Raw genomic sequence first — 27489 nt, forward strand, 5'->3', positions numbered from 1 at the left:
TACATAAAATTATTATTATTATCAGGGTGGCGACTGAACACTAATTTCAAAATTCCCTGACTTTTCCATCACTTTTCCCCGATCAAAAATAAAATTCCAGAACCTAAAAAAAAATAATTGTTATTCAAATATTCGTTATAATTGAAAATTATTTTAAAAATAATTTTTGTATGCTAGAATTCATATCTAATATCCAGAATTGAGTAAAAATTTGGAACTATAAATTATATTATACTTTTTTGCAGATTTTCAACTATTCAAAAGAGATCAGTTTCTTTCGATTAAATGTTTATAACTTTTGAAAATACAATAATTGATATTATTATTATCATTAATTATTGAGAAGTTATACTTCTTTTTTATTATTAATTATCCATACATTTAGTTTTTTTACTATTATTGATCGCAAAAAAGAAGAAATATAAATTAAGAAATTAAATAACATCAATTAATAATAAACATTATTTACAGTATGATTTTTAGAATGCTATAGAAATAATTTATTATTTCTACAGCATTTTAGTTTATTTTTTAAAATAAACTAGAAATTTCCCTGACCCAAGTTAAAACTCCCTGACTTTTCACTGACTATTCCAGAAATTTCAAATTCCCTGACATTTCCAGGTTTTCCAGGCCAATCGCCACCCTGTATTATTATTATTATTATTATTATTATTATTATTATTTATAAATTTATAGAGTTTGTAGAGGCTATAAACTGAGCACAACAACTATTGTCGAATCTCTTGTTCAATCTATTATAATAACGATAGCTCTCAAGTTAATAACTTTTATTGATTTATATTATTATTTTTTCTCTGAATTAATGAGTAGAGTTAGAACAGTAGTTTCAACTTAATCAACAAACAACATTCAAATGAATCCTGCGAAAGTCCCGCGGAATTGTAATTCACTGTCTTCTCCACAAGACGGCAGCATTATTTCTCGCTACTAGCTGGATAAGTCCAAGCAGGTAGAGTAGTTATTAATTTTTGCGTAAGAGTGCAGAAGAGAGCTTGTAAAATAAATAGCGACCCCTAAATGTTTATCACTAACTCAGATCGAAAAAGAACATAGGCATCGTTTTATTTATGAGTAGAGTTACGCTCAAAATATTATTGTCAAATTTGGTAATTATATTGATCTGTTAAGAACTTTGTAATAATAAAAATGCCCCCTAAAAAGCGGGATAAAGAGCTTGAAAGCCAAAAAACACCACGAACGGATCAAATACAAGCTGACCATGAGTTGTTTCTCCAAGCCTTTGAAAGTAAGTTCTAAATCGATTTTTAATTTTATATTAATTTTTTTTGTTGACAGATTGATATTATGAAATAACATCCAGATTAGTTGAATATATTAATGTATAATTTAATGCTTGACAAGATATCAACATAACCCCCTATCAAAAAACTTATAAACGCTGTGCGCGCGTCAGGTCCCTTACCTCATATCTACATATTAACGTTTAATGTTCAGATACCTGCTATAATTTATCAATTCATTTTTATTGAATTTTAAATAATTTACTTGAGTTCGTATTTTTTATCGATGACATCAATATCAATGTACTAGAAGCTTAACATGTTTATCTAATGTAAGAAAATTTTGGTATAGGCAATTTTATAGACACCATTTATTAACATCGACTAATGTCGTCTCCACCGTGATTAAAAAAAAAAGGTTAATCTTGCAGATCATCACTGGAATTTTCCGCCAATTTTAAACTCAAAATGTTTGAAAATTAGCCTGCTGCGAAGCTATTAAGTTTGTGAGCTCATAAATATAATTTTTTTATGTTTCGAGTTACAAGTTTGGTAAGGCAAAGGACCCAGTTATTGGCTGTGACCCAGTTTCTGACCTATTCAGCCTTAATCGAAATAAAAAAAAAATTTTGACTTGAATAATGATATAAATTATACGAAACCATTAAGTAATATATTCTATCCCTCATCGATAGCAAATTCGAATTTATGAAATATATTAGTTACATAAAAAAAATCTTAAAGATTGAAGACATTGCGAGAGTCATTTTCTGTTAAAGACATTTCCAGAACGAACCATCATATTTTTTAAGTACTTCGCAGCATATGATGTGGTTTTATATTAAAAAACAGATTAAATTTTGGAATGAAAAAGTACAGTTATTTAAAAAAAAAACTTTTTTTTTTACACATTTTTGAGATTTCTCAAAATCTATCAGGTGAAATTAGTTAAAATTTTCAGGAAATTCAAGATTAGGAATTCTTTTGGAATGTCACAATACGCGTTACAATTGATCGATCAATTTAAAACTTAAAAGGTTTACGTAGACACAAAGACACTAATGAAAATATAGAGAAAATGGCTTCCTACAATTGATAACAATAACTCCCAAATTTTGAAAATCATTTTTTTTCTGAGTGAATCTTTAAAAAAGTTTTTAAATTTCTAGAAGAGAAGTTATTTAAAAGTTTCATAGATATTGATAAATATTAAAACAAGTTTCATCATTTTCCTATTCTTTATTCAGTTCAATCTAATGAAAATGCAAGAAACTATTATTCAAGTTGACTTGATGCTTACCTACATTAGATTTTCAAAATAAAAAAGCTATATTGTATCCACATAAATATTTAAATTAAATTCTGAATTGTACAACTATAGTTTTAAATACTACCTAGCAAGTTCAACTAAGCTTGGAAACAAATTATTCCCACTTTGAGAGATCTGTTGAAATACATAACTATTGAAATTTTTCAGAATATTTCAAGAATTAAATTTGGTTATATTTTTTTTCGTAAATAACAATATTGAACGATTGCCAATATAATATCTTTTGGCTGATATCCCTTTTTTCTAAGCGGGATATTGTTTTCTAAGTTAGAACCGCTTTATTTGATAACACAATAAAATTAGTTGCACAGAAGCGAAAAATAGCCATTCCATTTTCATAAAAGCTGTTACTGTATCTGCAGAACAAATGACAGTGTTTTAAAATCGATTGTTGCACGCCTCATAACGTGAAGCGTTTGAGGTAGAGTTCGACTCTCAACACGCTAAAGTCAAGCAATTTTGTGATCATAGATGCCTCTATCTCAACCATATTGCGCTTATACTATAATATGAGTAGACATATCGTCCCCTTTCTGTGTAAACCTCGTAACTCCATTTTTTTCGAAATTGAGATTTTTAGTGAAAATCACTCCTTAGCATTCTTGTAACGTAAAACCAAACATGCAATGTTCACAATGATGATAGAATTTTTTTTAGAGGCTTTTGATTTTTCTCGTATCTACATGTTCGAATTCAAAAACCTCGTATCTACCTTAATCCGACTAGAAATTTCAGTGAGGCAGTGATTTGGCGCAAGTAAGGCATGTCGAATTCCAAACTTACAGTAAGTGAGGCAACCAAACCAGGCCGAAGTTTGGGATGTAACGCAGTTGCGAGGCTCAGCCTAACTTGGCTTCCTGATTAGGTTGCAGTTTGGAAACCAAATTTGCAACGAAGAATCCAAATCTAATTCTTTCTTGATTTTTAGCTTTTTTATTATCAAGCGAAAATTAATAATAACAAATGCTTATTTTTTTATCTTCTTTTACTATTTTAAGTATAAATATTAAATTTAGGACTAAATTTTTTAAATATTTCATGAATAAAAAAAAAAACAAATTCTTTGTTGCTTTTATTTAATATTATTTTTATTATTTAATTTTATTTTTTCTGTAATTTTTTTTTGTTTTTTGGAGCGTTTTTTAATGTGAAGAGGTTTTTTTGATTGGTAGATTTGATAAGTCAAAGGGGAAGGAAATGATGGAGGAGTTAGATACACTAATCACACATAACACTTAACTTTACTTCACACTCGCCTTAATAGTAATTATTAATTATTAAAAATCGTACATGTCGAACGCGAGACTAGAACACGGTACCCGACGCACAAGGGCCCTATACCATACCGCGACGCTACGCCGATGATGAGCGACCTCTTACTTCAAGATACTTATAAGCACAACCAATGTTCGGCTTGCCTAATTTAAAACAAATAAGATTCGAATTGGACTAGCCTAAGTTCGGAAAGCCAAGTTCGCTCCAAACTAACAAAACTCAGGTTATCGTTACTTGAAACCAGTTCGGCGTTCCCATGATATATCAGACTTAAGGAATCCATGAAACTTTCCTAGTTACGTTCAAATATGGCAAGCCAAACATTTCGTTCTGCCTACCTTGGTTTTTATGAGGTACAACCTAGGCAAGCCTAAGTTATGCAAGCCAAACTTGCCCCGAATTGGTTCTTCGGCATATGCTTCACTGAAATTTCTAGTCGGGTACATGAGACACCATGTTTATATGTACAATACACAAATACTCTCATAAATACACACTTTTATATGTATAGAACTAAAAGACTTAACCTTGGAAAGACTTGAAGCCAAATATCTTTTCCCACTCCGTTTTAGAGTACTTTGGCAAGAAACGCCGAAGTTCGTCAAACGTTTAGAATGCTTAACTTGCAGGAAATTATAAAATCCAAAGGTCTACGGAAGTTCGGTTTGCCAAACTTAAAAGTAATTGGGGCCATCTATGGTAAGACGAAGTTTGGCGAATGTTTGGAATACGTAACATACAGGAAATTATAAAATCCAAAGGCTTACGAAAGTTCGGTTTACCAAACTTAAAGGTAATTAGGGACATTTATGGCAAGCCAAACTTCGGCAAATCTTTGGTTATCGTTACTTCCAGCTAGTCAGGCATTCCAAAGATTCGCCAAAGTTCGGCTTGCCATAGATGTCCCAAATTACATGCAAATTTGGCATGCCAATCTTCGTTTTGCCTAATGTGGATTTAAGAAGGCGCAAATTAGGCTTGCCTAAGTTAGGTAAGCCAAACTTGCCCCTTACTAATTCTTCGGCATTCCTCACTACAATTTCTAGTCGGAAAGTATCGCCGAAAACGTTGAGATGGCGTTGTTGTCTTATTACTGAACGTTTGTAAACATGTTCACACTTAAGTTGACTGTATTTTGTTGATTGACATTTATTTTTTATCCATATGAATCCATACAAATATTATTTAGCTCTTCGAGCTCAAAAGTCTGATAGAAGTTTGACACAACACTAATTTTAAAATTTTCAAACCGCGATGACTTTTGAATAAATGAACCGATTTTTACGCGGTTGGCGGCATTCAACACAATTTTTTAAGCCTCATAAAGAATCTTTAAGTTTAATTTGATCGAACTACGAATTTCGGAGTAATTCCGAAAAAAAACTTATTTCGGTTTTCTTTCGTCAACGATAACTCACGAACGAATAAACTGATTTTGACCGGACTGGCAGCGATCGACATGGTTTTTTGATGTTAAGAAATGATTAGTTCTTGGAATTAATCGGTAGAGCCGTTTACAAGTTATTCAAAAAAAACCACATTTAAAAAAATTTTTAACTTCCCGCTAAGAAAATTGAAAATTTTCAAAAATCGGGAAGTTATTGTTTTTACCCCGTTTATCGAAAATCGAGTTTTCATCAGATCTCGACGTTTTGAGTTCCTAGGAAGCTGTCCTGACTATTCCCGCGATGGTGTCTGTATGTCTGTGTGTGTGTATGGGTGTGTGTGTGTGTGTGTGTGTGTTTTTTTTTTTTTTTTTCCTTAGGGGGGGGGGAATCCTTTTTACGGATTCTAGGCATAGCTGTTTGGCCTGGATAAGTGGTGACTCGACGCAGCGTCATACTAAAACTCGACGCTGATGCCCCTACCCACTAAACCCTAAACCCCTTTCTCTTCTATCCTCTGATCCCCCATGGTACCGCCGTAAGGCGTTTCTTCGCGGGGGGAGGAATTAGCTGCCGCTCTTCCTTCTGGTGGCTAAGATGTTATTTCTTTCTTCTAGATTCTGTCTTTCGCTCTTTTCCTCTCAATGGATCGCAACTCTGTAAGCACTTTTGTAGCAAAAGTGCTTGTGGCGTTCCAGGCAGCTTCTGACGACAACATTGCTTCTACTATTGATTCTGGTTGGGTTCTCTTTTTCAGAATCTTCTCTAACTCATCGCGCTGTTGGTTGAAACGTGGACACACAAAGAAAACATGCTCCGCATCTTCATTGACCCCTGGACAGGACGGGCACTCTGGGGTATCATCGTGCTTAAAGCGGTGAAGATACTTAGGGTAACATCCGTGTCCTGATAACATCTGCGTTAAATAATAGTTGATCTCATCGTGACTCCGGTTGAACCACACATCAATCCGAGGTATGAGACGGTACGTCCACCGAGCTTTTTCTGAAGAATTCCACTCCTGTTGCCATCTTGCGATGTTGTGTTGCCGTTCTTCCCTTCTAAGTTCTTCAGGGCTCAGTGTGGTTGACCTTTTTCGTTGGTATAGGTTCCGTCTTTCCTCAGCTAGGACTCTGAGAGGCAGAGTACCGGAAATAACACACACTGCTTCCTCTGATATTGTGCGGAAGGCGCTAGTTACTCGTAGGGCACTCATACGATATATTGGTCCAGCTTTTCTCCATAATTCTTGCACCTCTAGTGCGTCAGCCCAAATGGATATTCCGTAGGTGAGCACCGATGTGACTACTGATGACAATAGCAGCCTCCTGCTCTGCTTTGGGCCTCCGACGTTCGGCATCAATCGTGCGAGACTAGCTCTCACTACTGACGCTTTCGTACAGACGTGTTCCACTTGCTGCTTGAAGTTGAGTCGGGCATCAAGCATCACTCCCAGATATCGTATATGAGGTTGTGATGTAATTTCTCGGTCACCGACTTTTAGCTTAATTGTTTCAACTTCTTTTCGGCTGGTAATAAGCAGTGCTTCGGTCTTCTGTTTGGCCAGTTGTAGGTTCACTGTATCCATCCACTGGTTGATCTTCTCAAAAGTGATGTCAAACAGATGTTGAATCTCGTCGAGGTGTTTGGCGACGATCACTGCGGCAACATCATCCGCATACGCTACCAGTTTGACACATCTTGGAAGCTTCAGTCCCAGGAGCCCGTCATACATGATATTCCACAGAAGTGGACCAAGAACAGAGCCCTGTGGCACACCACCGGTTATATCATACTCTTTCGGACCATTCTTTGTATCGTATTTCAGCACTCTATCTGTAAAATAGCTAATCACTAGTCTGCGAAGATATGTTGGCACGTTCTTCTCGTCGAGAGCTTGCATGATGCAGTCCCAATTAGCGGAATTGAAAGCATTTTTGATGTCCAAGGCAGCCACCAGGCAGTACTTCTTCGTTCCACCCTTCCATCTAGTTCCTGCGATTGCCTCTTTGGCCGTATTAACAACCAGGTTGATCGCGTCCAGGGTTGATCGTCCTTTCCGGAATCCATACTGGTTGTCTGCCAAGAGTGGGTCGACTACTGTATCTATTCGCTGATGGATGATACGCTCAAATAACTTACCCGCCGTATCTAGCATGCAGAATGGTCGGTAAGATGACGGTTCTTCTGGCGGTTTCTTTCCTTTAGGTAAAAGTACTAACCGTTGCTGTTTTCACTTACGAGGAAAAGTCCCCTCCTCGAGGCATGCGTTGTAAGCGTCTAGAAATAATGTTGGTGCTGCCTTTATGATGGTTTTCAAGGCTATATTAGGGATTCCGTCCAATCCCGGCGCTTTATTATTTCCTACCCGATTATAGGCCTCCAACAATTCTTCTTGACAGGTGGAATGTCGTCCAGTTCACCTTGCGTTGACTGATAATTGAGACTGTGTTGCTGTGGAAACAGCGCAGTGACGATTTTCTGAAGGAGTTGGGGACGCAGTGATTGATGTTAAGCTGCAGTATCCTCATGTTCGTTTATTTGTCAGCTTCTGGAGTGCTTCTTGGAAGACTGGGCATCGGCCAGAACCAGACCGGTGAGCATTGTCCGGAGAGCCAGGTTTTTCCGCACATAACGTTTCTTTCTCAATCCTTTTTTTCTATCTAATATTGCCGTAAGATGGACGGTGTGGCTTAATGTATATGAGCAAGATCACGTCAACTGGACCCCCTATTTTCCACTTGATTATGAAAATTAAGTTCATGTATTTTTTTTATAAGTATATATCAAGATAAAATGATCCCCGAAACGATTTTTAAAAATTTCGATTTTAACAATAATTTTTTTTACAATGAAAATTTTAGGTACTTTTAATTAAAAAATGGATTGTAAATCAATCGTTAAAGTCAAATTAATGGGACTTGAAGGATTTGTTTTTAAAATGTTTGTATTTTAATAAAATATTAATAACTAAAAATTATTTGTTTATTATCATATTGTTAATTAACTTTTAAGTTAACAAATGAAAATTTCACTGACTTCTCGGTGAAAAAATGAAGTTTTTTTTTATCGGTTACATACGTTATTTATTAAATTTTAAGATTTCAGAAAAAAATTTCACTGCTCGCGATTTGTTTAAACAATATAAATTTATTTATCACAGCGCGCCGAGCGCCAGGCGCTGTTAGAATACCGCGCCGTCGAACGTCAGACTATGTAACAGCTTCGATTAATTATAATTAAAAATAACAATTAAAAATATAATTATCAAACAAATTTTATTATTATTATGATCAATATTATGACTAATAAAATAAGTAAATTCTCTATTATTAAAGAAAAATAGAAAAAACGAACTAGTATTAAATATTAAATTTTGTAGACATTTGTTAACTTTATTTTATTTTTTTTTTTAAAAACTTGGTTAATAAAAACTTTTTTATCTTCCGAAACATTATTATATTATTATTAATAATATAGTAATATATTACTATATTATTACTAGCGGACCAGAAAGACGTTTTCTTGTACACACGTCTTAAATTAAAAAATTTCAAGTTTCTTTGAATGAGCTGTTACAGTTTGGACCGTTTTGATGAAAATTATTATTAAAACGTTATTATAATGACATATTTCAATTAGCACCTGATTGATTTTAACACAATTACACAAAATTTTTTTGAATTTCGATTATAATTTTTTTTCTCAAATGAATATTCGATACTGTCTGTCAGATCCAATGTAAAACATCCCAAGATCAAGAACAATTTATAAATAAAAATTTAATTGAATAAACATTTTTCCGTGGACTGAATTGTGAATCTAAACCATTTTCGAATCCACCTAAAGACTGTAACAGGGAAAATCGAACTTCCCGGGGTCATTATCGACCACTTAATTAACGCACGGTAGGTCAGGGCTTTCCCTTACCTTTCGATTTTTGACAAGTAGTTTCGACTTATCACCGGGCGTGCTAATCGAAAGTCCCCACTACAGTCCCCGGAAAATGAAGCGCGGGAGCGAAGATAGGAAAGTTGGAGAGCACGAGGAGAGGTTATAAAAACGCCGGGTGTTGTGTCAAGACTCTCTTTCTTCCGGTGAAATTTTGCGAGTACGTTGGGTAACTGTGTTCCAGTGTGGGAGATTTTCCTGAGACAAGATAAATTGATCGAGGATAAGATTGGGAGGTGGGTGTAATTTGGTGACACGAGTTTCTGGAGCTTTGGAAGTCAGCAGGCACAGTGGAGCTGATCCCGTCATTTTCTTTCTACTGGGAAAAGAATTCATCGCTGGAGTACCGGTTTCAGTTGTCAGGTATTTTGGGTTATTTTAGGCCAAATTAATTAATAATTTAATTAAGAGGCCAAAATAATTAAATTTAATTTCTTGAGCGGTCATCTTTTTATATTAACGAATTCGTACTTTAGTTTTTATTGTCAAGGTCAAGTAGTTAGTTTTGTCGCTGAACTTTTATATTTAACGGATAAATTGTTAATTTATTGGTAAAGAATTTATTAGTAATTTATTATAGGCCTGTTGGCTATAATAAATTAATTTTAGTTAGGAATTTTCGAGACAGAATTTAATTAAGAAATATCGCTTAGAATTTATTTAAGGAGGATTATGAATTAAAATCGAAGGTCGGAATTTTGTGTTAAGTAATTGTTAGGCGTAATTTTGGTAATTTTGGAAAATGCGAAGTTTTGAGATTCAGTTTTATTGGTAATTAAGATGTATGAATAAAGTAGAGAACTCTATAGCATGAAGTTAGCGTCGGTGGACGATTTTATATGGAAGTTAGGTAATTATGGTATTATATGGTATTCCGTCAGGTAGACGAGGTTGTTTATGTGAAATTAGTTCAGATAATTGAATAATTAAGAAGTTTTTATTGGGTAAAATATGTTGTTTGTTATTCCGTCAGTTGGACGAGGGTTTAAGAAATTAAGAATCTAGATGCGTAATGGTCTATGATTGAATTAGGAAATTAAAGATAGATGCGTAATGGTCTATGATTGAATTAGAAATTGAAGATAGATGCGTAATGGTCTATGTTGAGTTAAGAAATTGAAGATAGATGCGTAATGGTCTAAAAGTGAATTAGGAAATTAAGAAGATAGATGCGTAATGGTCTATGTTGAGTTAAGAAATTAAGAAGATAGATGCGTAATGATCTATGTTTAAAAGAATTTAATGATATTTAGTTGTAAGTTTTGGCAAGTGCCTGCGTAGGTGAGAGGTTCTCACAATTAAGTGATTGATAGGTTAATTTTAAGGGCTATATTGTTAAGGAATTTTGTTAGAATTAAATTGTTTACATTGAATAAATAATTAAATTGTTAATAATTGTTTCTCAGTATTAATTTTTCAGCCTTTCTCAACTTCTCACGACCCGATCTTTCCTTCTCATGCTCCCCGGTTTCTGGGACACCGAGTATAAAATCCCAGTGGCGCCCTTTTCAAAGAGGAAAGGGGTGACCAATTGGACAGGGCTAACCACCCCGTTACAAGACACACAAAAAGTTTCATTAAAATTGGTCCAGCCGTTTAGAAAAAGTTCAGTGACAAACACACGCACAGAGAAAATATATATATAAAGATTAATAATACAATAATGTGTCGGAAGATAAAAAAGTTTTTATTTACCAAGTTTAAAAAAAAAATAAAATAAAGTTAACAAATGTCTACAAAATTTAATATTTATTACTAGTTCGTTTTTTCTATTTTTCTTTAATAATAGAAAATTTACTTATTTTATTAGTCATAATATTGATCATAATAATAATAAAATTTGTTTGATAGTTATATTTTTAATTGTTATTTTTAATTATAATTAATCGAAGCTAATAACATAGTCTGACGTTCGACGGCGCGGTATTCTGACAGCGCCTGGCGCTCGGCGCCCTGTGATAAATAAATTTATATTGTTTGAACAAATCGCGAGCAGTGAAATTTTTTTCTGAAATCTTAAACTTTAATAAATAACGCATGTAACCGATAAAAAAAAACTTCATTTTTTCACCGAGAAGTCAGTGAAATTTTCATTTGTTAACTTAAAAGTTAATTAACAATATGATAATAAACAAATAATTTTTAGTTATTAATATTTTATTAAAATATAAACATTTTAAAAACAAATCCTTCAAGCCCCATTAATTTAACTTTAACGGTTGATTTACAATCCATTTTTTAATTAAAAGTACCTAAAATTTTCATTGTAAAAAAAATTATTGTTAAAATCGAAATTTTTAAAAATCGTTTCGCGGATCATTTTATCTTGGTATGTACTTATAAAAAAGATACATGAACTTAATTTTCATGATCAAGTGGAAAATAGGGGGTCCAGTTGACGTGATCTTGCTCATATAGAATAAGCGAAAGGAAATTTAGTATAAACCGGATAGCTCAAATGGTAGAGTAGCCGACATGTCTTCGGAAGGTTCTAGGTTCGAATCCCAGTCCGAGCTATCTAAAAATTTTTTCTCGCATATTCTATAAACTCACATTAAGATGATCCTCTCCACATTCCTTTCTCAATCCTTTCCTACCAATATCCTGCTACGTGAATGTGGAACCCGAGTAAAAATGAAATGATTATTTTTTACGGAAAAATAATAAATTTCGTTCGACCGCCGCACCACCGCTGCACCACCGCCGCACCATACCGCCGCACCACCGCTGCATGACCGCCTTTTGGCGGACTATTACGCCGCACGCAAAAAATTTACTCCCCCTAGCATCGCCGCACTACCGCCGCACCAATGCTAAATCATACCTACAATTTCACAAAAAATGGTATCATAATTAATTTATCACGCAATAATTAATTAATAAATAATGCGACTAGAAATCTTTATGTAAGACCTATTGATCAACCTCCTTTTAATCGAATGCCTAATATTAAAAAAAAAAATTTTTTTTAAATCAGGCCAAAGCACCGCGAAATTATTGATTTTTTTAGTCGTATTGTTGATGTAGATTTTTAATTTCGTCCTCGGGTTGCACAGAAGCGGTACGCCTATTGAAATACTCTGAAAGAATTTTAAAAATTGAACTGTGATGGGATTCGAACCTGGATCGTCTGCATGGAAGTCTCGAACATTGCCAACTGCACTGCAAGCCATACTTAACTTAAAAAATTTAGTTAAGCTATTTGAATGATCAACGAATATATTATTTCAATGTATATACCATCAAACAGTGGTATGGTGCGGCGGTGGTGCAGCGGTGGTGCGGCGGTCGAACGAAATTTATTATTTTTTCGTCAAAATTAATAATTTTATTTTTACCCGGGCGCGTCACAGCTGTGGTGCAGCGGTGGTGCGGCGAATAGAAATTTATTTACTTGTCACGGCGCTGGTGCGGCGGTAGTGCGGCGAATAGATAAATTCTTTACTTGTCACGGCGGTGGTGCGGCGGTGATACGGCACTTGTAAAAAACCAAAATTTTCACGGCTGTAGTGCAGCGGTGGTGCGGCGCTTAAAAAGCCGTGCAGCGGTGGTGCGGCGGAATTCTGTTTTTACTCGGGAACGCTTCACGTAATAATTACCGTAACTCCTATTCTTTCCCGCTTCACAGCATTATTTATATTTATATTTATATAAATATAAAAACGTGGAGCTTTTAAGTGATTTCCTTAATTTACCTCCTTCACAGTGGCTGAGTGATCAAAATTATACAACGTGCTTATCGTTATTACAAAATGTAAAGGTAGTGAACAATACTGCAAAAACAGCAGTTACTTTAGTAGAAGAATTTTTTCAGTTTAGTACTAAAGACGAAGAACAAAAACAGTATTTGTGGAAAGTTGTACAGGATCATTGCAAATTATATCCATCGTGCAATAAATAATATTATATAAATCTAACTAGGCAACAGTGAACAAAAAAAGTGTATAAATATATTAATTTTAATTAATTTCTGTTTTATTTTAAACTTTTTTTTTCTTATTATTTCGAAATATAATGTTAATAATGTTAAATTCAAAAATTTTTGATGAATAATGGAGTATATTGAGTTAAATCATTGATAAGTTAAAATAATAAATTTTTTTCTGTTATTAATTCATTAATTATTTTTTCCTCCTATTCGGCCCTCTGTAACTTCGTTTCTGTTGAGTTTAGGAAAAAAATGAACGTAAACAATTTCGTAGAGAATTAAATTTCCTATAAGATAGTTGAAAGCAAAATTGAAAAAAAAATTTCATACGTATAGTTATTTGAAAAATAAAAAAAAGAGAAAATTTTACAATGTTATTTAAATGGGAAAGGGGACCCCCCTTGCGCCAGCTCAATTTTTGAGATATTGAGCTCAAACTTTAGGAGAATTTTTTTTATATTGAAGAAACTTTTAAGATACGCTTAATTGAAAAAAAAAAAAAAATAAAAGTTATTTTGACGCAGTCTAATATATATATATATATATATATATATATATATATATATATATATATATATATATATATATATATATATATATATTAGACTATGCCAAATAAATCGAAGATATTTTAAAAATTTTATTTCTATATGAAGGTAATGACTAATCCTTTCAAATTTTTTCACACTTATTCTATTACTTATCAACTACACAAAAATGAAAATTAAGACGAAAAAATTTTTTTTTTAAAATTAGAAAAATGGCGCTGAAGTTCTCCTCTCCGAAAAAGAATAGATCTGACTGGCGGGGGTCGATTGATCTTTCCCTCTGATCTGAAATTAAAAAAAATGACGGATTTTAAATTAGTGTAAGTATAGTTATCGCAGGAACTAAAATGAAAAACAAAAATATTTGAAAAAATGGCACGTAGTTGAAAGTACAAATCTGAAACTCGTTTTCAGAAAATACAAATCTGAAACTCGTTTTAGTATGAGTATAGTTATCGCAGGAACTAGAATAAAAAAAAAAAAAAATTTTTTTTAAATGGCGCGTAGTTAAAAGTATTTTCTGAAAACGAGTTTCAGATTTGTACTTTTAACTACGTGCCATTTTTTCAAATATTTTTGTTTTTCATTTTAGATCCTGCGATAACTATAAGGTAAAAGCCCCAATAGATGATCACGTACCAGTATATGATCACTCCGTGTATTTGTACATCTATATTCACAAATATAGGTATACAAATACATGGAGTGATCATATACTGGTACATGATCATCTATTGGGGCTTTTACCTTACTTACACTAATTTAAAATCCGTCATTTTTTTTAATTTCAGATCAGAGGGAAAAATCAATCGACCCCCGCTAGTCAGGTCCATTCTTTTTCGGAGAGGAGAACTTCAGCGCTATTTTTCTAATTTAAAAAAAAATTTTTTTTTGTCTTAATTTTCATTTTTGTGTAGTTGATAAGTAATAGAGTAAGTGTGAAAAAATTTGAAAGGATTAGTCATTACCTTCATATAGAAATAAAATTTTTAAAATATCTTCGATTTATTTGGCATAGTCTAATATATATATATATATATATATATATTGGGGTGGCCCAAAAAAACCGACTATTTTTTTTTTTTTAAGTCTCGAGTAAAAAAATGTTAGTTTTTGATGTTTTAAGAGCCCTCTCCAAAAGACAGTTCAAAAAAAAATTTTTAAGAAGTCATTCCAAATTTTTTAAAATTTCAAAAATCGTTAAAAATCGAACTTTTTTTTTTTAATTTTTTTTCTCGTTACGGTATAATTTTATAAACTAAAAAAAAATAATTTTCTGAAAATTTCAGTTCAAAATTAAAATTTTAAAAGGTTGCTCATAATTTTTTTCAATTTATTAGTGCATTAGTTTAGATTTTTTCGAGCGACCTTTTACTATTCAAATTAAAATTCCATGCATTTTTTTTTTTATTTAGTACCATAATCGATAAAAATACATCACGAGATGAACTAAAAATCAAGCACAACATAGAAAATATAATTTTTTTTTAATTTAATAATTTTATTTAATCAACTGCCAGGCGTGGGTTCGAATCCAAAGCTGGTCTTAGAAACCAGCTTGGTTGAGATTTGACCTTGCCGCGTAGGTTAAGATTTTTACAAACCAAAAAGACCCCAACGTACCACTTCCAACAGTTAAAGTCAGCGATATGACTAATTAAAGAAAAAAAAACAAATTATGAGCGACCTTTCAAAATTTAAATTTTGAACTGAAATTTTCAGTAACTTATTTTTTTTTTGGTCTATAAAATTATACCGTAACGAGAAAAAAAAATTAAAAAAAAAAAAAATTCGATTTTTGACGATTTTTGAAATTTTAAATTATATATATATACTGCCATTCTAATACGTCGTATCCCACAAAATTTGACATATTGGCTTTTTTTGAAAAATAGAATCACAACAATATTATGTAAGGCATATTAAAAATTTAAAGGTTAAATAATTTAAAAATTATTTTTAAATAAATATTTTCATCCGTTGAATCCCATTTAATCAATGTTAAAATTGAAATGTTTTTACCGCTTGTTGTAAAATTTTCAAAACGTGGGATACGACGTATTAGAATAGCAGTATCGATATATAATATTTGTGAAATATATAAAAAAATTCATGTGAGTACTCAAATAAAAGGTCCCGATGAGTGGAATATCGAAATAAAAATATCTTGAAAAATATCATTAGATGACAAAATTCAATTTCATTTCTATATTATTGGCATTTTTTATTATATACGCTCATTCCGATGTTACACTCATCGAGACCTTTCATTTGAGTACCCACATGAATTTTTAATTTTATATATATTTGTAAAATACATAAAATAGAAAAGGAAAAGCTGGAAAAAATCAGTTTTGAAAAAATTCAAAATTAAAAACAAATTGAATTTCCAGAAAATCATTTTTTTCGATCAGTAAAAAAAAATTTTTGTTTAATAATCCAAATTCAAGAAAAATAAATTAAATTAGAAAAAAAATTTTTTTTTGATTCGTATAAAAAAATATTAAAATTTAAAATTTTTACCAAAATTAAAAATCGGTTTATTCATTGTAATTTTTCAAATCTCTAAATAGGCATTTTATAATTTTCAAACAAGTCAAAACAATTTTTTTATTTTTGTTCAAAAAAAGAAATAAAAAATTTATTTCGTGGAGTGAAATCTATTAATAGTATAATTTAAATCCTTCTTGGAGTGAAATTCATTCCCGAAGGGAGAAAATTAATTGAAAAGTACCCACTCTGCATTTACTCTCAAATCACCCTGCATTCACTCCGCAATTCTTTACAGTGTAGGAGATAAATTGCAATTTCAGATTCCGGGTGGTATTAGTAAATGATAAAGTATTAGCCCTCGTATCGTCGTAACTGTAGCTATTAAATCAAGATCTAATTTTTCCATATGCAACAATAAAAACGCTAAATTTTTTAGATTAAATTTTTTTTCATAATTCTTGTTACAGTTATAGGTTAATTTTATGGAAATACATCTGTTACATTTGTTTTTATGGTGAAATTTTCAGCTAAATTTGCTTTGATTTCTATGGCTTTTTTGGTGAATTACTTTTTATTGAGAAGAAATATCTCATTTCTGAAAGATTCATGCTAAAGTTCATAATATTACTTTCAATTCGATTTATAATAATTTCATTATTCAATCATTTTTTAGTGGTTGAAAGTTACTGTGAATCAATTTCAGGTAGGGTATCGCAACAATTGTTTTAGATTTCATTATATTGTAATCAATTAAATAGTTGATCATAAGAAATAATCATAAAACAATTGGGAATAATTTTAACTTTAATAATTTATAATTTATTTACTACAAAATCTTCCTTCCATCTTGAGTGTGGCTGAACGGCGTTTTTTATTTTTCCATTTAAATACAGTCAACGCTCTCTGTATTTGACTCGCCCGTACAGGACCATTCTCTGTATTTGACTCGTCCTTGTCCATAAGAGCTGTGTAAAATCGTCAAATACAGAGGAAGAATGTGGTCAAATACAGAGAGCGGTCAAATACAGAGTGGTCCAATACAGAGAGCGTTGACTGTATGAACATAAAACATTTAGAAAAGAATTCTTTAGTTCTGTGGCTGGTATGCTTGCATATTTTTTTAAGAAAAAAAAGGAAAAATCAAAATTTAATAAAGCTAGAAACTTTATATTCCAGTTCATCGCCTGATAATGTGAAAATGTGTGATTATTAATGTATACATGATTTTTTTGCTTACAGAACCAACACAAATATATCGCTTTTTACGTACAAGAAATCAAATTTCGGTGAGTTAAAAATTTTGTATCTACTGTTAGAAAAAGATATGAAATATATCATTTTTTTGTTGTTGATTTTGAATTAATTTATTAGAATGTCAAATTATAGGACATTTTTGACAAAATATCCTATTTTGATAAAAGTTATCAACTTAAAGATTTAAAAGGTTCCAAAATAAAAGGTTCACTCGATAAAGAAGATATTTGGTAATTCTGAGCTTAGACATTTTTTCATTCTTAAAAAAACTGTCACAAAATTAATTTTTTGTTTCATGCATCTGATGATTTTTACTTTTAATTTTAATTTACTCAATAAATATTAAAAAAAATTTTTTAACCTTTCTAGATCTGTTAAAAAACTAAAAATTTTACAAATTGAATAATAATATTATTTTATGAATCAACTATCAAAAAGTAGTATCGCGATGTCCAGTAAAGGAACCAGTACAAACAAACGTGAGATCATAGTTCAGATTGGGATAATATCTAATTGTATTCTCATCCTGTTCTCAAGTAAAAGCTTAAGAATATGACTCGCACTAAAATCCATCTCTGATATCTAATTCTAAATAACAAAAACACTTAATTATTAAACGGTGATACATTGAAAAATTAGTTTATTACGTATTTTAATTACTAGAAGCCTACATTTTTTAGCTACTTAATTTGACCCAAGTCTGAGTTATCAAAGTTAATTGTTTTTTTTTGTATAAGCTAAAAAAATATCAAAACTTGAGTGATGAAATTTTGAGATATTTAAAGTTCCTTTTAAAAAAATTATAATAGTTTCAAGTCTTGATAAATAACTCTCACTGCGTATTGATTTTTAAACCAGTTAAACGCTCGGGTTGAGCATATTAGACGAAGCTTGAAATTTGACAATCAAACCAAGACTGGGGTCAGTTTTTACATTGAAGTTTTTTACTGAAGTTCAAATATCAATGATTGTCAACTCGTATGCGGATGAGTCTTTTTTAACGGCCATTTTTTATATCTAATATTTGTGTTTTTAACAGTCATACTTCACAAATATATTTACGTTCATAGTCTTATGAGGAGTATACATACTTCGAACATCAATATTTTTTTGAATAAAGAATATAGAACTCCTTAACAATTGGTTAGTTTATTCGGTATGTTCGAAAATTATTTTTAAAAGTTCGCGTTGTCTCGGACATTTTTCCAAGGACATACCAATTTTTTAAAAACTATTAATTTGTAGGCATCTTAACTGAAAAGACGTGTTCTTGAATAATATTACTGTGAAACTAGATTAATAATTATTTAATTTTTTTCTAAAAAGTTGTCTTTAAAAAAAATTTTTCCGTCTAAATTTTCAGTAAAAAGCAAATGATAAAGTATAATTTTCTCAAGTTTTTGAATTTGAGATATTTTTTTTTGTTTTTGATAATTCAATAAATATATTTTTTCAACTCTGTATTTATGCTAGTAATTTTCTTCAACTTTTTAACTGGACCTAATTTTTGATTGCTAAGTAACCAAAAGATCTGTCGAAAGATTTAAGTTTAAATTCAGATTGTTCAAATTATTTCATAATTTATCAATAAACTCCCATTGAGATGAGATACTTATAAAGAGATAAAAATCATTCGTATTGGTAAGAAAGAATTAAAATGTTACATACATTTAATTACATACTTATGCAAGAAAAATATTATTTGACAGTGCTCAAAGTTAGAATGCAAAAACCGTTAAGATTAAGATTAAATTGAAACTAACTTTCTAGTCTTTCGTTTATTAAACTTGAGTTTTGCACGACTCATGATGTGAAGCATCAGAGAGTGCTTTACGATCGAAAAATTTGTTTTGCCTCGATTTCGCTACTATTTAATTAATTACACGATTGATAATCTACGTAGTCTAATTAATTTGCACACCATTCGATAGATAATTTAATGGAGATTAATTCTGTCATTGGTAAAAATCAATTTAAAATAATAGAACCAGAAAAAAAAATCAAAATAGTTAAAAGAAAATTCGTGTCAATCAACTCAATTTTCTGTTTAAAACACGATAACGCGTAAAAATTCACGAATTCAATCAGTTTTTTTTTATTAGCTTGGCATTCCCTTTGTGGAGATCTCCATTGGAGATGGTCATCTTATTTAATGTTGTTTATTTGTTATTAACGAAAAACTAAAATCACTGAAAAAAATCCACGCTCAGTGCGCATGATCAGTTTAAAACACCGTGCGAAACTTGAAATGAAAAAAAAAAAATAAAAAAAGAAATTGTATTTAAAAGTATTAAAAAAAAAAAAAAAAAAAAGTAGCAAACAAAAAAAATAGGAAATTGCAAAAGTAATATTTAAATAAAAAAAAAAAAAAAAAAAAAAAAATAAAAAAACATTTAAAATAAAAAAGCGGCATGATGGCCGAGCGGACTAAGTCATTATCCCAATAGTTCGTTCGTGCATCATGTCGTGAGGCGAGGGTTCGAGCCCCGACGGTTGTTCGAATAGTTTCAACGCCGACCGTCGGGGGTCGCTCCGGTAGCCGAACTGTACTGGCATGGGTTTTCTCTGTGGTTTCCCATCGCCACTATTCCAACAACCGATAGAAAGGGGTGAGGAATAGGGTAAATGCAGTACAGAAAGCACTAGTCGGTCCACAGCCGCATTGGAATGAAATTATATGTGCGAAAATTATATGTTGATTATAAAAAGTGGAGAACATGTTGATAATAAAAAGTGGAGAATGTGTTGAGTATAAAAAGAGTGGAGAATATGTTGATAATAAAAAAGGGTTGAAAAACTGAGCTGATAATATAGAGCGGAAAGTAACCTTGTAAAAACCAGAAAACGGTATACAAGTAAAACTCATAATAATAATAACATTTGAAAGGCTGGCAATGGTCTGGTCGGCTCGGTGCTCGCTTTTCGAAAGAGTGGGACCCGGGTTCGATCCCAGCATGCACCAATATTTTTCAGTGATTATAATTAAAAATATGTGCGTTACGTTACGTTGCCAGCCTCTGGAAGTGGCAGAGATAGCCGGGCGGCACACGTCTGACTTGGGCGATCACACATTTAAGCATCAACTTGAATGGGTGACCACTAGGAGAGGGGCCTAATGCTCCAGTGGTCGATAAAGAAGAGTTTCTTATCAATCACTGTAGACTTAGCCCAGCTCCGACTGTACTATCATGGGTTTTCTCTGTGGTTTCCCCATGATTCTGTTCCAACAGCCTGAGAAGGTGAGGTTCAGGGTGAATACGGTACAGAAAGCACAAGTCGGTCCACAGCCGCAAAAATTAAAAGTAGAAATGAAGTGTCGGGTGGGACTTGCTGAGGTCCAATATGAGAAATAGAAAAAGCGTAGAGCTAGGAGAAAAAGAGGAGTCAGCCTTGTAAAAACCGAGAGGTGTACAAGTAAAGCATAATAATAATAATAATAATAATAATAATAATAATAATAATAATAACATTTAAAATAAAATTAAAAAAAAATATTCTTTCAGAACATTAACTATTTTTTTTTTATTCATCGAACGAATGAGCATTATAAGTCGAGCACTTTTGAATTTGCCAAACTTTATCGAATTTTTTTTTGTTTTAATGTCTAACTTTGGATTTCAACAGTAGATTTACTTTAACTTGCTATTCAATTTGAACGGATTTGAAAGATAATAGTTGTACAGGGAAAATGAGAATTCAAGCCATAATTAAATATATTATTTAATTTTTGATAGTTAAAATTGAAATGTTTCTTTTTAGCCGGTATTTCTATATCGAAACTTGTCGTACATGAAAGAAAGAATGTCAAGGAGTCACAAAACTCGTTGTGGATTTAGAGTCAAATCAATATTAGAAAAGCTGATGGCGAGAAACAGCATCGAACAAAATCCGGAAATTCATGGCTATATGACACTTACTTTTTTAGGTTTTTACGATAAAAAGAGTAAGCTGTCTTTATTCATTACATATACATTAGACTGTGCCAAATAAATCGAAGATTTTTTTTTTTTTCGGTCCCATATCAAAATTTCGTTTAGAGTTACGAAAAAAAAATTGTGTCAAAATTTGAGCGCTTTATCTTCATTTTTCAATTAGCGCTCGCAAAAAGAAGAATTTTCGCCAAAAAAAGTTTTTTTTCACTTATTTTTTTATTATAGAAAATTCTTAATTTTTTATTCGTAATTTTTTATTCATAAGTCTCATTGACTTAAAGATTATTCATGCTTCAAAATTAATAAAATATATCTTTTTCTGTCATTTTTATTCGTCAACGGATTGTTCTGTAGCGCTCGTAACTCAAAACGGTAGTTGTAGTCTAGCCAACAAGTGCCTTTTTGGTTAACTATTTTCAGCAGTTTCCGAAAATTATTATTGAGCTGTCATTCGATTCGGAATGGCATCTAGATGATTTTTGAAAAAAAATGAAGTTCCGCTTGTAAAAATTGCAAAAGTTATCAACAATTAACTGAAAAAAGGGGATTTAGTTTTTTGAAAATATCTCAAAAACTAATGAAGATTTATTAAATTTAAAAAAAGATTTTAAAATAGGAGGAAATTTTCCAAAAAAAGTCTCGATTCCCAGAACTGTAGGACCAATATTTTAAAAAATTATGTCTATGCACCTTCTGACAACATAAAAACGGATCATTAAGGAAGTACGAGCACGAAGACAACTTTTGATAAAAGCCTTGATTTTTTTTTTAATATGAAGTTTAAATATGTCTAAACAAATTCCGAAAATTTGAAGGAGATTGCCCGATTATTTAAATAAATAATTAACTTTAAAGTTGAGCAATTTAACATTGGTCTTATGGGGTAACCTCCAAATATTGATACATTTTTGTATTTTTCTCGTAAAACTGTCGGTGAATATTTTTAAAAAACTTATGGATGAAAGTAAATATATTAGTGATAAATCTAATTCAAAAAAATTTACACTTGCCCGACTAATTAAAGTGTATTAATTCAAAGAAAAATAAATGCCGACATTAGCCAATGTTAAATGTTTATCTATATATTGAGAAAAATCATATGGTTACTGCTCTTCCCTTACCGCACTAGAGTCGATACCTATCCCCACCCCGTCTAGCGCTCGTACTTCCTTATTAATATTTTGAAGAAAAAATTTTTTTCGACGATTAATTTAAGTTTTTAATTTTGCAACAACGAAAATTATTAACAAAAAACTGAAAAATGAAATTTTTTTAATTTTTTCGACTGGAATCTATTCTGAAAACTGCCAAGAATTGCTCCACCCGTGTAAAAAAAAATCGACTTAAATTGTCTTAAAATTGTCGTTTTTTTAGGATCATAAATGTGACACAAACCAAGACTATTTTAAGACTCTTTTAAGACGCTAAAAATTTCCGAGAACAGATTTTTTAAAATTTGGTTCTCGAATTTGTTGGGAAAATTAATTTTTAGACGATTTTACGACTTTCTAAACGCAATATTTTTGAGTAAGATGTTTTTAAATTGAATTTATAATTGTTAAAAAATTATATCCGACAATTTTAAGACGTTCCGTTTTAATATTCCGGGGTTCTATCGCTGTTAGCTCATCTCGAAATAGTCTCAAAATTTCTGTTTAAGATTTTTTTGAGACTAATTTATTTAGATCATTTTAAGACTAATTTATTTAGATCGTTTTAAGACTAATTTATTTAGATCATTTTAAGACAATTTAAAGACGATCCATATTTATGTTCCGGAGCTCTATCGCTGTAAGATTTTTTAAAGACTATTTCAAGATTTTTTCAAGACGATTTTAAGATTTTTTTAAGACTTTGAGATATTTTCAAAAAACTAAATCCCCTTTTTTTCAGTTAATTGTTAATAACTTTTGCAATTTTTACAAGTGGAACGTCATTTTCTTTCAAAAATCATCTAGATGCCATTCCGAATCGAATGACAGCTTAATAATAATTTTCGGAGACTGCTGAAAAAAGTTAACCAAAAAGGCACTTGTTGGCTAGACTACAACTACCGTATTGAGTTACGAGCGCTACAGAACAATCCGTTGACGAATAAAAATGACAGAAAAAGATATATTTTATTAATTTTGAAGCATGAATAATCTTTAAGTCAATGAGACTTAAGAATAAAAAATTACGAAAAAATTAATTTTTTTGTCTTCATTATTTTTGTTAATAAAATTATTTTCAACTTCTATTGCACTATACTATAATAAATTAAAGCATAAAAACTATTTTTTAGATCCTAAATATTCCTAAAAAAATTGTATAAGTCTGTTTTTTTCGTTAAGAAGTAGTTTTATACGTGTCCATCGATAATTGAAAACAAAAATTATCGAACAAATTTTAATTAAATTAGCTATTAAAAAGAAGCTGTTGATTCTTTAAATTCAACAAAAAATCATCTTTGTCGAGAATTTAATTTCCTACAAAACCATACCAAGGGTTTTTTCATATTTGGTATATTGAATTTTCTATAATCAAAAAATAAGTGAAAAAAAACTTTTTTTGGCGAAAATTCTTCTTTTTGCGAGCGCTAATTGAAAAATGAAGATAAAGCGCTCAAATTTTGACACAATTTTTTTTTCGTAACTCTAAACGAAATTTTGATATGGGACCGAAAAAAAAAAAAATCTTCGATTTATTTGGCACAGTCTAATATACATAGTCACTTTATTAGTCATTTTTACTTTAATATAAATAGTAAACGATTCTTCTATTATACAGTCGAAGGACCTCAGGATCCGGTTAAAGTGGAAACGCTATTATTAAAAATATGTCACAAAAAACGAAAAGATGTGACTTCACCAACAATGCAGGTAATAAAATATATTCATAATTTTATATTTTATTACATCATAATTTAAAATTTTTATGTAATTTATTGTTTCAGGTTTCATTCGGAACTAGTGAAGTTCCAATAAATCCATCAGAAGATCATCCTCCACCAACAGCACCCACTATTTCTATATCTAATGAATCATTTAGCTTAGATAACGGCCACGTTGCAAAAACTTATATGCTGCTTTTGAGAGTTTATTGTATGTCTAATAACAGTTGCCTTTTAAATAACTGTGATTTAGATGCAGGTAAGTAACAATACAATTGTCATAATTTGAATTAATTAAAAAAATAACCTTTTATATTAAAATGGAATATTTATTGTTTATTAATATAGAACCAGCTCAAAAACGACGTAAATCTTCATCAGGAAGCTACAAGTGTGGAGAACAAGTAAAACTTTATGGTTCAGAATTAATTGTTTATGACAAACATAATCGTTGTCTGTTAACGGATGGTGATTATGAATTGAGCCTACAGGAAGTTCAAACAAATGTTAGATCGAGTCCTAAAAAACATAGCTCTTGGGAATCAATAGTTGATATTAAAGAATGCGGCCCTTTTGAAGTATTCAGTCGAAATCCAACATTAAAATTTAGACTCAGTTGGACGGTAGAGCCCAGCAATAGGTTCGTCGATAGACCCACACTAATTCACCCGCTATCTAATGGAGATAATAAAGAAAATCGTTCAGGAAACAGTAAATGTCAACATTAGTTTTATTATTAGTCAAAGAAATATAATACTTATTAATTATATTTAATTTACAGCAGGTGTAGATCGATGTGGTACAAATAATAACAACAACAATAACAATAACAATAACAACCTCAACAACAATAATAATAGCAATAGCAATAACATGCTTCAAAATTCTAATTCATTGACACCATCAAAAATGTCTAGTTCATACGAAAAATTGAATAAATCAGATGGAGCTCAGCAAATTGTTTATCAATTTTTATATAATAATAATAGCCGACAACAAACTGAGGCTTGCGAAGATTTACATTGTCCTTGGTGTTCATTGGATTGTGGCAAGCTTTATTCTTTACTAAAACATCTTAAACTTTGCCATTCACGGTTTACGTTTACGTATGTGGTAAGATTATTTAATATGCAAAAGTTATGTGATATTAGATTTTTTATTCGCTTAAATATTTAATTATTTTCTTTTTTTTTTTTTTTGTTGTATTTTTACAGCCAATACCTCAAGGCGCACGCATCGATGTAGCTATCAATGAGTGCTACGATGGTTCTTATGCTGGTAGTCCACATGAACTCATTTCTCAACCCTCTGGTGTTGCATTTTCACGTACTGGACCTACAAGACGCACAAGTGTAACTAATATTTTAGTCTGTAGACCCAAGCGAACTAAACCCAGTCTTTCAGAATTTTTGGAACTCGATGAGAATGAATTTGAAAGTCAACGGCCTTATATAACTGGTCACAATAGGTAATTAATATTAAATAATCAACTAAAAATAGATAATATTTGTAAATGATTTTGCTGAAAAATATTTTTTATATTTATTGCAACTTTTTTAGACTTTATCATCATACTGTAACATGTTTACCAATTTACCCAAAAGAAATGGATATCGATTCGGAAGGAGAGAATGATCCGAGATGGTTACAAACTAAAACCATGATGATGATTGATGATTTTACTGATGTAAATGAAGGTGAAAAAGAATTGATGAAAATGTGGAATTTACATGTAATGAAATATGGATATGTTGGTGACTGTCAAATACCATTAGCATGCCAAATGTTCCTAGAATTTAAGGGGAAAGAGTTGCTTATGAAAAATTTATATCGTAATTTTGTTTTACATATGAGCAGTCTTTTTGATTTTGGCTTAATAAGTCCTGTGATTTTATATCAAACTATTCAGAAGCTTCAAGAAATTATGAAAGAAGGTGGTGAAGACGGAGATGTAAGAAAAATATTACAAAAATCTCATGAAGCGCAAGTTGAACGTTGGATTTCTACAGGCATGCATGCATCTTCAGACAATATAAAATCGAGCAATACTATTGGTAAAACTCATTTTAATAATGAAGTATGTAATTCAAATGCAAGACGAAAAACTTGCTTGCAACTCGGTTCACCACCATCTGCACAAACAGTAAAACCTTCTATTCATAATACAGTAAGCAAACATGCTAGTATGATTAGTACACCATCAACAAAATCTCTTTTAACAAACACAAGTCAAACTTCTATTCCATTTTCATCGGTTCAAAGTACATTAAAAAAAATGACTTCTAATGATATTACTGTGTCTAGTAGTAACATTATAACCAAAACATTAGAAATAAATTGTAATTCGAATAACTTCAGTCAGAATGACCGGCAAGCTAATGAACCAATTAGAAGAAAAAGTACAAATTCGATTGTTATGGCAACGAATAACTTGGTACCTCTACGAAGAAAGTCTATGGCCAGCGATAACCCTAATAGCGAATATTACAAAAGAAAATTATTGCTTGATGCTGTACCATCCGTTAATAGTGCCAATCCAAAAATGACACTGAATGACAATACATTCTGAAAATAAAAAAAAAATAACTTTTTTTGTTACAAAAATTGTACTTTTCATTTGTACAGAATTTGTTAGAAATATTGATTATTGAAGTTATTGTAAGAACTAGATAATATCAAGGTCATTTTTACTGTCTTAAGTTTTAGATTATTTTCATATTCAACATCGGAAATTATCAATGAAAAAAGGAGTCAACAATTTTCTTCAACTCAGAATAATGTTTAAAAATGTGTAAAAATCATATTTTATATAATTTAGCCTGTAACAGCAATTTATAAGAATCAAATTTGACATTTTTAAAGTGACAAAAAAATCTAAAATTACCAATTTCTTCAAAATTTTTTTTCCATTCGAGTAAATAAAGAAGACACGAAACATAAGCTTAAATATATACTAGTCAAATATAACAATTTTCAAATTGTATTTTTTTCTGTTTGTTTTTATTTTGTATTTTTTTTTTTTTTTTTTTTTCATTTTCAAAATCTAAGTTGGCATAAATAGTTTGGAATTTCGGTAATAATGACTGTATCTTTGCATTAGAATGTTTTTTTTTAATTTTAGAAAATCTATTGTTATGACTGGAGGATTCACATGATGAAATATACTGTAACGAATGTGAAAATGTTTTTAAAAATATTGTAGTTCAAGTAATTTATAAACCGATATAAATTAAATTATTGTCACTGAAGGAAAGTG

The 27489-nt window shown here is 30.9% G+C and overlaps 1 protein-coding gene across 2 annotated transcripts; it reads left to right on the top strand.

Annotated features, from left to right (window-relative positions):
* Positions 1-982: 982 nt before the first annotated feature.
* On the top strand, positions 983-26805 carry LOC123263368 (polycomb protein suz12-B). 2 transcript variants are annotated; one of them, XM_044726067.1, is made up of 9 exons: positions 983-1270; positions 17415-17461; positions 21189-21372; positions 24131-24222; positions 24297-24492; positions 24582-24944; positions 25018-25346; positions 25448-25701; positions 25794-26805. In XM_044726067.1, the coding sequence occupies exons 1-9, from the start codon at positions 1171-1173 to the stop codon at positions 26800-26802; spliced, it is 2574 nt and encodes an 857-aa protein (XP_044582002.1). In that variant the 5' UTR covers positions 983-1170; the 3' UTR covers positions 26803-26805. The 2 variants fall into 2 exon arrangements, with proteins under 2 accessions (XP_044582002.1, XP_044582001.1); XM_044726066.1 differs by having other exon boundaries at positions 984-1270; positions 25015-25346.
* Positions 26806-27489: the final 684 nt, after the last annotated feature.

The sequence above is a fragment of the Cotesia glomerata genome, linkage group LG4 (assembly GCF_020080835.1).
Source record: "Cotesia glomerata isolate CgM1 linkage group LG4, MPM_Cglom_v2.3, whole genome shotgun sequence".
Taxonomy (NCBI): domain Eukaryota; kingdom Metazoa; phylum Arthropoda; class Insecta; order Hymenoptera; family Braconidae; genus Cotesia; species Cotesia glomerata.